This window comes from Gymnoscopelus microlampas (assembly GCF_963454915.1).
Source record: "Gymnoscopelus microlampas genome assembly, chromosome: 18".
Classification (NCBI taxonomy): Eukaryota; Metazoa; Chordata; class Actinopteri; order Myctophiformes; family Myctophidae; genus Gymnoscopelus; species Gymnoscopelus microlampas.
Window position 1 is genome coordinate 5,981,963 of NC_139955.1, and position 16,356 is coordinate 5,998,318.

Below are 16,356 nucleotides of genomic sequence, written 5' to 3' on the forward strand. Positions count from 1 at the left end.
GACCAACAAGACCACAGTGTAAACACAGGGCTTAAATATACAGGGATTAACAGGACACAGGTGAACTCAACTGACAATCAACACTGGGATAGGCTCGGGGACTAGGAGGACACAGGTGGAAACACTGACAAAATCACAAGACTGGTTAGACAAGGCAAGGAAGACAGACAGGAAACACTGGGAGCAATACTACAAAATAAGGGTGACAAATGAGTTGACCTTTAAATTCACCTCAAGCAACTAACCTTTCTAGCTTTGCATACAGAATACTATTTTATGTTAGGCTATAGAGCTCATTTATTTTTGGTTCATTATGAAAATGTGATGGGATGAACTGGACACCATATTCTCAGTAGCCTACCCTATTTAATGGGAAACCGCAAATCAGCAACTGCTGTTTACACACAAACATTGACTTTATTGACCTCAGAGATTACTTCTGTGTACTTATACTGTATATTATTCAACTCATCATGAGCAGAGCTTTCATTTGAGCCTAATATGAAGGCTCTGTGACGATTTTGAAAAAACTCCCTTTTGGAGCTCATAATTGGCAGCCATCTTGCATTTGAAGGTCGACAATAGGTCAAATCATTATATAAACACCATATATGTATTCCTTGACCAAAATAAGCTCTGAAACCATGTATTGTGCATCATTGTAGGTCAAACCATTAAAAAGTTCATTTTCACGGCAGCCATTTTGGATTTTGGTCTCCCACAAATTTTCCCCGCCGTTTTAAAAAAGACACCCCGGCTAAATTTGTTTAATAACCCTCCTAGATGACAAATCCATTGAGAAACGGACCTTCGCTCTCCGCGGTCACGGAAGTGCCATAAATGACCCAACTAATCTGGCCTGGCCATCTGCACTTGGACTGACCTGGGTAGCATAATGCACAAACTACTAATATATATAAATATATGCATAAGTATCATATACAAAAATGTCACCAGTAATATGGGCAAACTGTTTCTATCATCTATCATCCATGAACGGATAGATAGAATGAATAATCATTTAGTCCCCTACTAGGATAATAAGGATAATTCCTTTTAACAGGTCGTTCATGAAAGTCCTTGCGGTCTTGTTTCCAATGAGAACCTGTGAGCAATTAGGGGTTAAGAGTCTTGCTCAGGGACAAATTTCATTTCATCGACACATATGCTGGCCTGGCCTGGAATCGAACCTGGGGCAACCAGGGCCTCTGGCTCCCTAACCACTCAGCTATGGCCGCCTCCTTTGGGTATTTTATTTTTGTTTTATTAGGAGCAGTGGGTGGCGGTGAACCGGGGACCTTGTGATTTCCAGACACCTATCTACCCACTCAGCTGTGGGCCGCCCCTGGTTTGTACAGCTACAGACTGTAACGGTGGTTCTCAAACTTTTTCATGTCAAGGACCCCCAAATTGATATATATTTGTCCGCTGCGCTGACCCCCATCTAGAAATGTTTTGTGACAGGGACCCCACAGAAGAGAAGAGATTTGTGTTTAAAAATACGAAATTATTCGAAATGTTTCAAACACTTTCAAGATTTTTCAAAAATGTGCAAAAAATAGCATGTGACACGCTGTAGAGCTTGTAGATCTGCCATATTTGAACAGCCAACGTATAAAATATAAAGGCGTTCAGCCCAAACATAACTGCAGAGGGAAGCTATATTTACTGAACAGAACATATTAGCAAGTCTCTTTATCTCTGGCGTGTGCTGACATTGGGGAAAAGCCCGTGACGCGCTGTAGTTTATGTAAAGCATGTAAAAACCATTACGCTACAGCAGTGGTTCTCAAAGTACGGCCCGGGGACCGCGCTACCACGTTTTGGAACAACTGTATTACATGGTACAAGTGAGCCAACCTTGACTGGTGACTAGAAGAGACACAGTCAGGAATCCACGGACATAAACGGGGAACTGGACGCACGGGGCCTTGGCCGAGGGACTGACATTTGAGGAGAGGCAACGAGGGGGGGGGGGGGGGGGGGGCATTAGAGGGGCTTAATGGTTAAGCAAGAGGGGGGCACACATTCCCTGGGTGTTTGCTATCCATGCCCGGTTGAGCTGGCATCCTGCCACCTGACAGAGAGATGGACTCTGTCTTCACCCGTCCAGCCTTCAGATCTGCTCTGGGTCTGAACATTTGTAGGGACATTATCTGACATAACACGCAGCCAGTCCCATTACTGGACCCAAAGCACTGCAGGCCTCTTTGTTGGGTCCATGTGATGTGATGTGATGTGATGGAGGCTTTTCGTGACAAGAGAAGACCTACTTTGGGTTTTATGAAAAGTGGAGTCCATCTTTCAGGGTGTATTATCGCTCCTGAAATGTTTTTGCAATGTTTCATAAAGTGTGTGCGTGTGGTGGTTCACGCACACACCAAGTGCGTTTCTGTGTGTGTACGCATGCACACACTTCTCACATCTTCTCACGGAATACTACAAAATGATGGAGCCCATTGGTGCGTGTGAAAAAAGTGTTTCACCCACGTCTTTACACCTGTAAAACTGTGATGTGACAAATTAAGCTAAATATTCAGATTCTGTGTGTGTGTGTGCATGTGTGCATGCGTGCGTGCGTGCGTGCCTGTGATTCCAGGTTGTGGAGGATGATGGAGAGATACACAGGTCGGCTCATGAGAGGAGGTTCTATCAGTTCAGCTCCGTAGAGTTGGAGGGTCAACTCTACATGACCCCACTCAACTTCATCGAGTCTGTCACCATGTCCCAACCCAAGAGTAAGTGTCTGTCACCATGTCACAATCCATTATTTTTATGAAATGATCCATTATCGATTTCTTGTTTTTTAAATAACACAAAGAAATGTATTTCTTTGATTAAGTGTTGCAACCCTAAGTATGATGGTAGATGATGTTAAAAGGGTTGGTGTTCTCTCAACTCTGCTGGATGTGGACAATGTTGCATATTTTAGGAAGATACGCCATCCCACTCTTCGCCACTAGGTGCGAAATTGTCCTAAGATCTCGCCAATGTCCTATGATTACTGTTGCTAGATGCTAGATCTCACGAGGGTCCGTTGCTGGGACAGAGAAAGGTCGGTATCAAAGTAGATTTTCTCCTGTTTTTTTTTGCTCTGAAAAAAGCCAGCTTAGTGTCCGAATGTTCGGAACATGTATGGCTTGTGAAGAATGGGTCCAATATTTAGTTCAGTGACCATGCATGGGGCTAAAGAATGGGTCGGAAGCTGTGTTCACGTTCCTTTCTAGACTTACAACCTACTTCTGGTCTCTGAAAAAGGGGCGACCACCTATGTCACACATATACGGGAAGTAAAGCGGAGTCTTGCTTTTCTATTGTTTGTCTTGGGTGTAGAGGACCTGTGAAGTGACACAGGAGAAGTACTCAGATATCAATACCACAATATAAAAATAATCTTACAAGTAAAAGTCCTGTATTCAAAATTTGACTTGAGTAAAAGTGTAAAAGTATTGGCATCAAAATATACTTACAGTACCAAAGACTTTCTTTTTTTAAATGTTTCAATTTTTTTCAAACTTTTTAGGAAATAGCCCAAGTATAAAATAGTGGTTAATGTGTGTTTGAATCTGCAAAGTAACTCGTAACTAATGCTATAATTGTAGTGGAGTAAAATTTGAGATGTAATGGAGTACTTTTAAGTATAACAAAAATTGACATAATCAATTAAAGTAAATGTAACCCCTCAAAACTGTACTTAGGTACAACAATACCAGAGTAAATGTACTTAGTTACTTTCCACCACTTGGCTGCTACAGTCATAACACCTGCATAAAGATACACATCTTTACCAGCAGACTCTCCTTTATGGCTCATTTATGTGGCAACGAGCTCACAACGACCCGCACACCAAAACAACAACACGTGAAAACGTGCCGTTCACCTTTGAATCGTAGATATCAATTGTATGTTTACAGTTGGCTCGTTATAATTGATATCCTGTGACCTGTTAATAGTTTAGACGCGCGCCGGCATGTGTAACGGCAATGTGAAGAATAGCATGCGTTGGTTTCTGGCGTGAGCGTGTGAGGAAATTGTGCACTTGGTGGTGGTGTTTTATGGTTATTACTGTGGTTGTAAAAAGAGAGATTTGTTGACGTTTAGGAAGGCCTTGAACATGGCCATGTTATGGTTTCATGTCTGGTGATACAGTGAACTAAATGTTCACGATAGAGCCGCAGCTATCCATTCTTTTATTTAAAATGATGATTTATATGAATATATATAGAGATTTAGGGCTGCAAATATAGATAATTTTATACCGACTATTCTGTCGATTGTTTTTTCAATTAATCAAATAAATCAAGAAGTGCTTCAAAATAATATATATATCGTTGCTATTGGGTGGAAACCTTCTATGACCAAATCCGTTCCTTTTTCATTATTATTTTGTAAAACGATTTTAAATAGTGAAAATAGCCAATCTATAAGTTGTGTGCTTTAAATCTGCTATTTTCAAGGGTTTTTGTGCAACACCCTTAATTAATAAAGGCTTTATTTGACCAAAAAAAACATTCCCTTAGGATTCTCTTAGGAGACTCTTTGAGTCTACACCGGTCGCCAAATTATTGGCTTAGGAATGCGCTAATGGGGTGTGTAATTGATAGAAAATAATATGCTTAGTTTTATTTCTGTGGACCTGTCTACAAGCGCTTGGCTGGCGATATCCAGCCATTGGTTCTCAAAGTGGGGTCCTAGGGGTCCCAGGGGTCCTTGGGGGGTGTTACCAGCAGGGGGTTCAGAGTTACTACAGGGGGGGCGCCAAATCTTCGTCTGATTGAATACTTGTTTTGCATTAACCACTTGAACCCAAGCATCCCCATTCTGAGGAGAACTTTAGCCAGAAGGCGTTGTGAGCTTGTAGATCAGCTATTTTCGGCAAAGAGGTTTGGTGTATAGAGGGATAAAAGAGCAGACTAAGTACAGAATGTCAACTAAGTAAAAGTTTGCCTGAAAATACACATCACAAATCAAACATGATAGTGCTGTCAAACACGTCTTATGAAGCTATGTATGAGATCTATGAAAAAGTGAAAAACACAATTTTATACAATATATAGTGGGGGTCCCTTCTTCATCTCTCTCTCAGCTAGGGGGTCCTTGGCCTGAAAACATTGAAGACCCCTGGTTTACACCCAATCTCTCTCGCCAAAAGCTGGGTTTCAGGTGGTGAACAGCAGAACCAGAGTAAAGTTACTGTATTCATTCACGTTCATTCAGCACAGTGTCGACACTCAGAGTCATCATAAGTCATTTCCAGTGTGTCAGTACAGAGTAATAGTCATTGTTATCAGGATGGTCGTCATGTCATTGACCCCGCCAGGTGGCTCTTATCAGCTTTTATAGATCACTGGAATGCCTCAGTGCTGCAATTACACACCTCATGTTGTTGATGCTGCGCACGCGCGCGCGTGTGTGTGTGTGCGTGTGCACTCTCTTTAGTGTCGCACGCACGCACGCACGCACGCACGCACGCACGCACGCACGCACGCACGCACGCACGCACGCACGCACGCACGCACGCACAAGCAGCAATAACCCCATTTAAAAAAAATATCTTAATAATAATAATAATGATGTGCCAAAACTAGGGATGCCAGATTGAAAGTGTTTAGTAAGCGCGTGTTATTAACCCATTAAGACCGGGGACGCGTCTGTGTCATTTTAGATTGCTTTGGCTATTCAAAAATAGCAGATCTACAAGCTCATGCTATGAGCTTGTAGATCTGCTATTTTTGAAAAATCATGAATGAATTTTTTTTATATATATTTTTTGGATTTAGAAAACATTTTTTGAATCGGCCTCAAGTCTCAATGGGTTAAATCCTCTAGACTTAGTGAAGTGCACCCGAGTTGTCTCTGTACTTGGACCGCTTCTTTTCTGTCTACCCCTAATCTCTTTGCCAAAAATAGCCGATCTACAAGCTCGGATGATCTGGGGGGAACATAAGCTAAAAGTAGCAGGTCTGAGTCAGATCTGCTACTTTTGGCTCACGTTCCCCCCAGAATATGGACGCTTGGGGTTGAAGTGGTTAAACAGACATTATCACCTGCTAACACTAACTGTTCATCACTTCTTATTTCCAGGTAGCAGGTCAACATGGAAGAGCCTCACAAGAAAGGTGCGTTTGTTCTGTTGCACTGTACAGCTGTCTCTCATGCTCACATGAAAGCACTTAAAAAGTGTAAAGTCTAATGAGTTCATCCTAGCCTGGCATGGCCAGACTAATATCACTGCGTAGATATTAGTCTGGAATCTCTGTGTGGAACCTGCATTTCCGAGGGGCAAATAAAAAAAATGCCGCTGGTGATAAACCCGCCGCATATTTGCATACTGGGCTCTGATTGGTCCCTCACAACTTCGGAGGGAGAGAAATAAAATCTCTATTGAGAGGGGCCAGACCTAATCTGCCGAGGGCAAATAATTCTTTTTTTGCAATGGCAGATTTGTCTGGAACCAGGCTAAGTTCATCCCTGTTGAACTTGAGTAGAAGATTCTCATTATGTGTGATTACTACGCCAGAGTAAAGCCCCAGAATAGGAACGCTAGTGTTTAAAGGGGTATTTCACTTTAAAACGTCACTTGATTCAACATTTAGATATTTGTTATCCATTTGAACCATGTTAGACTCATTGAAAACGCACGTCCCTGGTTCTGGTGACTGATACTGTCCAATGGATGAGGGGGCTGCAAAATATGTTGTTTTTGCTTCATCAGCGAGGTGAGCGGTGCTACCAATGTAGCGCTATCTCGGTTTGCAGCCCTTAAAGCCCGCAAATTGTTGAGAACAAGGTTCTCAACATTTTCTTATGTCATGGACCACCCAAAATGATGTATTTGGCCGCGGACCCCCATCTCAAAATATTTTGAACCCCCCCCCCAGAGAGATTTGAGTTACAAATGTTCCCTTTAAAAAATATACATAGTCAAATATTTGCACTTAATTTGTCAAGATTTTTCAAAAAATAGCAGATCTACAAGCTTATAGATGTTTTCTTCTCTCCCCTGTTGAAGGAATTGGAGAAGATGCTGGCGGACACCCCACCTGTTTGGAAAGGATCATCCAACATGTTCAGAAACCTTCGTGAGCGTGGTAAGTTAATCTATCTATGACTTTTATCTATTGACACGCGCCGTGACGCAACGCAGCTGCACACATAAATCACATTACCTAAGAAATCATATCCTTTCAGGCTTTTATTTCACTTTCTCTATCTTTTTTTTTTCTCTTATTAAACTATTGTTTTTCAAGCTTTATAGCCCTTGTTCAGATTGTGTCCATGGATCCGTGCAGTGTTGTATATAATCCGGAACAGTGTTTTCCTTACACTGGGTCGGGACCCGTTGGGGTTGCGAGTAAATATCCTTTATTTTTTTTTACATTTCCTACTTTTTTAAAATTAGTTCAAATGAACAAAAAAGGAAAATCTAAAATATTCAGAGATAACAAGAATTTTAAACATTTTTCAAAAGAAAATTTTTCAAAGAACTAAAAAAAAGAAAGAAACTTTTAAGGAGTAGCCTAGTGAAAATAGCAGATCTATAAGCTCACAACGTGTCGCGATGCGACACGTTGTGAGCTTGTAGATTGGCTATTTTCACTAGTCAAATGATCCCTTTTGGGTCTCGAACCAAAACGTTTGGGAACCTCTGATCCAGAACATACCCAGAGTGTTAGCTTTAAATAACATCCTTCAGTCAATCTGTTTAGATCAGTGGTTCCCAAACCTTTTCAGCTCGAGACCCAAACTTACAAAAATGCATAACGAATGAACCACTTAAGCCCTATTTCAAAGTGAGAATAGCCGATCTACAATCTCACAATGTCGTATGATGATGTTTGACCATTATAATGACCCAAAAATACAAGTTGTGATTATGTGCAACATGTGCAATTTTGAACTACTGTACCGCCAAACAGACAAGACTTTTCTAATATTAATGTTTTATTATCATAACAATTTCGGGACCCACTTGCAACATCCTTACGGCCCATTCAGAGGTTGTGAATCGTTGCCGTAGAAGATAGTAGCAGATAGTGCGTGTGTGTCTCAGATGAGACAGGTAGTGCTGGTGCATCGTCTCTTTCTCTCTCTCTTTCTCTTTCTCTTTCTCTCTCTCTCTCTCTCTCTCTCTCTATCTCTCTCTGTTGCTTTAACTAAGTGCCAACGTTGGGATGTGGGGGCTTTTAATCCTTTGCTGCTAAACGTCGCGGCTTTGTTGAGGAAAAAAGGAGGACTGGATTGATCTGTGAACAAAGCTTGGCTTTAAGAGAATGAAGGAGCTGTTTGAACCTTGTTTGTGTCGAGGCATGTCCCACCGGCCAGCCCCCAGCCCCCCCCCCCCCCCCCCCCCTGAACGCCACGGACATTATGAAGCTTTAAGAACGGCGTTGGATTACATCTCCGGGTCCGACAGCCACTCTGTATGAAGTGTTTCTGTGGAATCCATTGTATTGTCTAAATAACATCTACTTGGGCTGGTGGTGGCGGTGGTGGGTGATGGTGGTGGAAGGGGCTTTTCTCTCCCACAGTGAAGGTGTGTGGTATATAGAAGATGAGACATGGTTGGAATCTTAAAAGTTATTTTTTTCTCCCCCCCCCCCCCTCTCCTCCTCAACTCCATTTGAGCTTTAGGAAAAGGTCTTTGAAGCCTCAGAGACGTGTTGTCACTGTCAGGCTCGTTCGTGTCAAACAGAGATGAGCGGATTGTTGCGTCTCGTCACGGCTGATTTCTAGATTAACTTTTCCACTTATGAGGCCGCACCGCTGTACATCTCTGATGTGGATTTATTTCACGTTTCGGTGCCAGCTGGTGCATCACTGTGTACAGCAGATGCCCCCTACGATGCCAGGTTTTTGGGTCCGATGCTGATCCTGATTTTGGAGAGTCCCAGACCACTGATTATCTATATTTTGTACAAAAAAAAAAAAGAAAAAAAGAAAAGGTACATAATCTTGAAATCAATTTGAAAAACATTTTGCTTTAATTATACAATGAACAAACAAACCAGTACATATTAAATACATGATACTAAAAACCCTATTAAAAAATGTTCATAATTGTCCTAAAATAGCCAATCTATATTATATTTCTGAACTTGTTTCTTTTTATGTGGGCAACATTGGCTGCATAATTGCTGATACCGATGTCGTCAGAAAAGTCAAATAATGGGCGATATATTGCCTAAACCGATATATCGGCCGGGCTCTAGCGTATAGCATGAGTAATACACAGGCATCGCGCTGTGGCTTTACTTTTACTGTGGCCTCCCTGCAGTGCTCTGTGCCTCTGCCACACATCTACAAACATGTGTTTGTTGTCTGATGCGTTCTTCAGTAGACTTCACAAACAAATTATGGAAACAGAGCATGCAAAAGATCAGTCTATCTTTGTTTATTCAGGGGGGGGGGGAGTATTCCTTTCAGGATCCTCTTTAAAAAAAAAAAAGAAGATCTCCCTGAAGCAAACCCCATACCTGAATCTTTTTCCCATAACACCTGGAGCAGTCACCCAGAACTATCTGCGCTTCAATTCTCTATCTTCTGCAGCAAAACAAAGGCTTGGGAATGCTTTCAGAGAGAGAGAGAGGCAGGCAGCTAGGCGGCCGGCCCCTCCTCAGTCTGCTGAGATGAGCCTCTGACAGTTACTCTTTCCTTCTCGTGTGTGTCACATCACATACAACAAAGGGGGCGGCGTGTCTAGGACACAAAGCCCGACACAAAAGCTAAATCAGGCGGTCTCGATCGGTGACAGATCACTTGAGAATGTTTTACACGGTGTTATCCAAACAAGAAGGTGATCAGAAGGCAGCAGGCTTTACATTTGTTTGGGTTTTGTGTGCAAGATGGATCAGGCTGAGTTGTTAAAGCCTCTGTTTCTTGTGAGAGAGGAGGGGAAGAGCACAGGCCGGGAATAAAAAAAGCACCTTTTAAGATGTTATCAGAGAAAGAGAGAGAGAGAGAGAGAGAGAGAGAGAGAGAGAGAGAGGTGGTGATTTATTCATTTGAGGCTCAAACTTTGTCATGTCAAGGACCCCCAAAAATGAACATGTGACGCTAATTTTGAATAGCCGAAGTATAAAATAGGTGGTTAATAATCAACAATTAGAGTCCAATAACATAATATATATGACTCTGAAATGGAAAGTATTTTTTTCCCACTGTGGTACTATACTTTTACTTAAGGCTACCCTTTCCTGTTGTACCCAGGATTTGAACCCGGGTCTTCTGCGCCGGCGCTGAATTTTTAACCACTGAGCTAATAGAGCATGCCTGCTTGCTCAGGAAAGAAATACAAATTTCGACCTTCAGGCTGTCATGTCAAACCTTAACCAGACACAGGATCTAAATGTCTCAATAGAATAGCTAGGGAGACCAATTCAACCTCAATTGTATACGTTTTATTGTATTAACATACTCTACCATACAGATTTAATTATAATCGCACACAAAAAATGTTATAGAGTGCAGCTTTAACTCTTTCAATCCGGGAACGCATCTGTGTCACTTTAGATTTTCAGCTATAACCATTAGTTCATACTTTGGCTATTCAAAAAATAGCAGATATACAAGCTCTTAGAGTGCCACTCTATGAGCTTGTAGATCTGCTGTTTTGTTTTGAGAAATCGTGAACATTTGTGGAAAAAAAAAAATATATATATAAAAATAAAAATAAATAGTGATATTATAGCAACATAGGTTTTTCAGAAAGGATTTAGGAGCCATTTGTAGATGCGTTCCCAGATTGAATGGGTGAAGTCCAAGGTCTGAATGCTTGTTCCTCCACTGCTCTGTCAGGTTGCATGGTTGTAAAACCACGCTTACTGACCTGATATCCATCTTGTCTTCAGGCATCATCAGCTACACGGAGTACCTCTTCCTGCTGTGCATTCTAACAAGTCAGTAAGCATATATGAATTCATTTAGGAAGACTTGTTCTCCATTCATTTGTACACCTATATTATGTTTTTGTTTCTTTATGAAAAAAAGTTGAATGAATAGTTGTTGTTTTTCTTCTCAGAGCCCCTGGCAGGTTTCAAGATCGCCTTTAACATGCTCGATAACGACGGGAACCAGATGGTGGACAAACGGGAGTTCTTTTTGGTAAGGAAGGTGTCTTCTTTTAACCCATTAAGACCTGAGGCCGATTCTAAAAAAGCCTTCTAAATCCTGAGTTTTCTGGAAAACTTCAGATATCAAGTTATCAACCCCAAACACAAAGGTGTTCCCGGATTGAAAGGTATGACGACGTATAGGTGTTCCAGGTCTAACCACTTGAGCCCCAGTGTCCATATTCTGGGGGGGGGACATTGGCCCAAAATACCAGATCTACAAGCTCACTACAAGCTCACAATCATTGTGAGCATTGTGAGATGGAAAAAGTTGTCAAAGTGCAGTTTTCTAAGAGTACAGGGGTTCTTAAGGAGATTGAAAATGGCTGCTCTTAGTGGCATCTCCACGGCCTTGAACCCCCTTTTTTTCCTCTCATCTCCTGCTCCTCAGCTCGAGGACATTTTTCGAAAGAAGAGCGACAGAAAGGAAGCGGCGGCAGAGGAGGATCCGGAGACATCTGATGAGCAGGTGGGAGGAGGAGGAGGAGAGGCGGCATTCATTCATTTCTGGCAGGTTCTTTGTGGTCGTGGACCTACCGCCATGACACGCAGTATTCCTGGAGGGAGAGGAGAGTGTGTGTGTGTGTGTGTGTGTGTGTGTGTCTGGACAGACCTGGAGTCTGGGGGGGGGTGGGGGGGTGTACAGGGTCAAACATGCTCCAAGGCTTTCATCTGGGTTGGGGTTGTTCTTTACGGTAGCATGCAGGTGGATGTAAACAACAGGAGATGTGAACGGGACGATAGGAGCGACCCCTTTGAGGTCTTATCACACACAACACAGCAGAGTCTTACTGTGTGGACCGGGGCCAAACAGCTGAGACCCGCATCAGCCATCATAACATCATTATGGGGCACTCGAGATCACCGCTGGTTCCCAAACATTGGGAAAGGTTTTTTTTTTGGGGGGGGGGGGACCCGTTTTTATTGGTAAATAAATGAATAATAAATGAATAAAGTAAATATTCTGTTAACACATTGCGTGCCAATCGCCTAACCTAAATAATTGCGCAGCGTGCCAGTCGCGTAGTTTTACGCGAAGTGGTCTTTTTTTTCTCGCAGTGACACATTTCATTGTAGGCCTCCCTCGCAGTGACACATTTCATTGTAGGCCTCCCTCGCAGTGACACATTTCATTGTAGCACACCCGGATATGGAAATATCCGTATCCGGAGATTTTCGTTCCCACCCGCCGTCGCTCTAAATCTTCCCCTAATCCTCCATTATCTCAGAGTTTTTTTCTCCCCGCTGAACGCTGTTTAACAGAAACCGCGACTATTGCAAAATGGAATGTCGCCGATTGAAACGGTCTTCTCTGGGCCACTCACACAGCTACCCTGTGTGTCTACAAACAGTTTAACGCACGAAAGGTATTTAGCGAGGTCTGTGGCGACGTGAAAAAACAACAATAAATCGCTGCCACTGTTGAGTACATTATGATATTAAACTCTGCCGTGGAATGTGTTAAGTAAAAAAAATATATATATATTTGCCAATTTTTTTTCAAAAATATAGAAAAAGATTTTCAGAAATGAACAAAAGACAAACAAATCTAAAAGAATAAGGTATTCAGAAATCCAAGCGTGGAAGAATCAATCAGCGTCTGTCGATCACAGAGCCCTGAGCGCAGACGCTGATTGGCTCTTCCACCTTTTGGTTTCTGCAAAACGGCAGCGCTTGGGACCAAACCGGTCTGCAGAAGACACATGATAATGTGAATTCACGCGACCGGGATGGTTTACCAGGCTAGAGATTTTCCAGACCCCCCCCCCCCCCCCCCCCTAAAATAGTGAATTGCTAAGCTTGTAGATATGCTATTTTCACTAGTATTGAAACAGGGCTTAAGTGATTAATTCATAATGTATGTTAGGGCCCCGGGGAGACACCAAAGTCATCTTTGGAGTCTTGAGCTGAAAGGTTTTTGGAACCCTTGATCTAGATGATTTGTTAGAAGAGAACAGAGCTGAGTTGATGAGCATGGAGACTCAGGGCCTATTTTTAAAGCTCAGGGGCAATCCGGGTGGGGCAGAGCAGTGATTCTCACAGTACATGCGATGGGGGAAAACGAATTATTTCCGTCAGACAGTTCCATGTTCTTTTTAACCCTGGGCTTTATATTTTTGGGGGAAGATAGCATGAATTGCCATAATATAATATATTGATAAAAACAAAATTGGGGGTGCGAATGAATGAATGAGTAAATAACTAAACAAACAAACAAACAAACAAATAAAGAAACCAAAAGTATCAAAGTGGAGTCAAAGAAAAGAAAATACAAAAACTATTAGTGTATAATAATCTAAACAAAACATGATTGTGCATAATGAATTCATGTCTATTCTCTTTCGCCTTTCAGGGCCTGCAGCTGTACGGACCATCTGGCAGACACAGCGTACGTATTCATGTTTATTCTTCTAACACCAGATATGCTCCTTTACTGAGGGTCAGGATTTAGGGTTCTCAACCTTTTTTATTTCAAGGACCCCAACTCTGCTTTGCATTATTACTGTGTGTGTGTGTGTGTGTGTGTGTGTGTGTGTGTGTGTGTGTGTGTGTGTGTGTGTGTGTGTGTGTGTGTGTGTGTGTGTGTGTGTGTGTGTGTGTGTGTGTGTGTGTGTGTGTGTGTGTGTGTGTGTCTGTGTGTGTGGTCTTTAGCAGAGACAGTATTTTCATAGTTACATGTCAGAGGTACAATACCGTATGTCTTAGGGCAGGGGTCTTCAACGTTTTTAAGGCCAAGGACCCCCTAGCTGAGAGAGAGATGAAGCAGGGACCCCCTCTATATTGTAAAAAATTGTGTTGCAGATAAACCTTTGCTGCTCTTTTTTCCCTCTACACCTATAACTCTTTGCCAAAAATAGCAGATCTACAAGCTCACAACGCCTCGCAGCGCGAGGCGTTGTGAGCTTGTAGATCGGCTATTTTTGGTTAAAGCTAGGTGTTTTTGGCTAAAGCTAGGGTTCAAGTGGTTAATGTAAAAAAAAAAATCCTATCACACAAAGATTTGGCGGGCCCCCTGTAGTAACTCTGAGGACCCCCTAGGGGTCCCGGACCCCCTGTTGAAGACCCCTGTCTTAGGGGATGACATGCAGCTCTTACAGTATATGTGTCCAGGTTAACACCAGATAACCTCATACGCGTCCATGGAAATACATTATATGACGTGTGTGTGTGTGTGTGTGTGTGTGTGTGTGTGTGTGTGTGTGTGTGTGTGTGTGTGTGTGTGTGTGTGTGTGTGTGTGTGTGTGTGTGTGTGTGTGTGTGTGTGTGTGTGCGTGCGTGCGTGCGTGCGTGCGTGCGTGCGTGCGTGCGTGCGTGCGTGCGTGCGTGCGTGCGTGCGTAGAGCCGCAGCAGCAGTTCAGATGATTAATGTCCAGGTCTTCTGTCACAGTTGGGTTAGTCATCATGGGAGCACACACACACACACACACACCTCTTGAAAAGGCTCCTCACTGCTGGGTGACAGCACTGCACCCCCTCGGACCCCCATGTTTGATTTTTACAGTTTCTTCAAAAGTGGTATTTGGGCTCCGGTTACCTTTTGTAATGGACCTGACCATGAAGATGACACACAGACACACACACACACACACACACACACACACACACACACACACACACACACACACACACACACACACACACACACACACACACACACACACACACACACACACACACACAGATCTACAAGCTAACAGAAAGTGCGCCCACGCTTTTCCAGACACCGTGTGAAGACCTTAGGGTTTAGGTGTGTCGTTTTTGTTTTGTTTAGTTTGGATTTGCGCTGCATTACTCACGGCATCGTTCCAGCAAAGGTCCAGAAGTCACATCTTTTCAAATCCACAGAGCAGGCAAAAGCGTCTTTTAAAACACCGCTTGTCAACGCGGGGTCCGGGGCCCACCAGCGGTCCAAATCGACCCTCACTAGTGTCTGTAAATGGGACCTCACGGGGTCTGTAAACTCAGAGAGCGTACAGATGTACATCTGTACGCTCGGAGTTAAATAAGCACTGAGGATTTTTACAGTGTAGATTGGGGTTCCGGTACAGTTTAGTTCTTTGATTCTTAACCTTTTTCATTTTAAGGACCCCCCCCCCTCCCCCATTTTGATATGCATTAGGCCACGGACCCCCGAGATCATCTCTCGGACCGCCAATGTACAATATAAAATCTTCAGTGTTCATTTTGGGTTGAGTCACAGACACCGTAAGGGTCCCATTTGTGGACCCCTGGCGGGGCCCCGGACCCGACGTTGAAAACCTGTGTGTTAGACTTGCGGTTGAACCCCCCCCCCCCCCCCCCCCTCCCGCCACCCCCAAGTATTCTAATTACAAGCATATCAAGGATCTTTTCATGGGACAGGATGGGAATAACATTAAAGGATCGTCCGTAATTAGCAGTGGGATCAAGTCGTAAATCTCTTGTCTCTGGTGAAACGCGACGAAGCGCAAAGTTTAGAGATGTTTTATCAGCTGTCTTAAGCTTTTAAACATTCCCCCTCCAGGCGTGGAAGATGGAAGAACAAAAAAAGAAAAAAAAAATCCAATAGGATAAATAAATATTATGAAATGAAGCAAGGTACACTTGAGGCTACGTGTTACAGAAGACTCTGTGCTGTCCGCTACAGGGTGTCGTGTTGGGGTTGTGAAACGTCCCATCTTGCAGTGGTGGAAGAAGTACTCTTACTTAACCCATTAAGACCGGGGAACGCATCAGTGTCATTTTAAGATTTCTTTGGCTATTCAAAAATATTTTAGAAAAAATCGTGGTCATTTTTGCAAATCTTTAAGTGTATATATATATATTTTTTTAAGCGAACAAAATAGAGATGCGGGGTCCACGGCCAAATACATATCATTTTGGGGGTCCTTGACATGAGAGAAGAGGTTTGAGAACCACTGATATTATACCAACATACTTAAAAAAAAAACTGTTAGGATTTAGAAGACATTTGTAGAATCCCCAGGAGCAAAGATATGAGTTAGGCTACAAATGTTTGCTTTAAATATATATATATTCAAAGATTTGCACAAATTTTCAAGATTAAAAAAAAAAAATGTACCGCGCTATGAGCTTGTATATCTGCTATTTTTGGACTGCCAAAGAAATGACAGATTATTTCCCGGTCTAAATAGGTTAAGTGAAAGTATTAATACCACAATATAGAAGTTAAACGTCCTGTGTTCAAAATCATTATCAGTATTGCCATCAAAATGTATTTCAAAGAAGGCCAATTGTAAAACTA

General features: G+C 42.6%; 1 protein-coding gene across 2 annotated transcripts in view; it reads left to right on the top strand.

Annotated features, from left to right (window-relative positions):
• Positions 1-16,356, top strand: part of micu3b (mitochondrial calcium uptake family, member 3b) — a 31,204-nt gene that overhangs the window by 3,095 nt on the left and 11,753 nt on the right. For both annotated transcript variants that reach the window (XM_084041557.1, XM_084041556.1), the window contains exons 2-8: positions 2,600-2,738; positions 6,085-6,119; positions 7,013-7,091; positions 10,851-10,898; positions 11,021-11,103; positions 11,503-11,580; positions 13,465-13,500. In XM_084041557.1, the coding sequence (XP_083897683.1) occupies positions 2,690-2,738; positions 6,085-6,119; positions 7,013-7,091; positions 10,851-10,898; positions 11,021-11,103; positions 11,503-11,580; positions 13,465-13,500 (408 nt within the window). In that variant the 5' untranslated portion in view covers positions 2,600-2,689. The remainder of the gene's footprint in view (positions 1-2,599; positions 2,739-6,084; positions 6,120-7,012; positions 7,092-10,850; positions 10,899-11,020; positions 11,104-11,502; positions 11,581-13,464; positions 13,501-16,356) is intronic.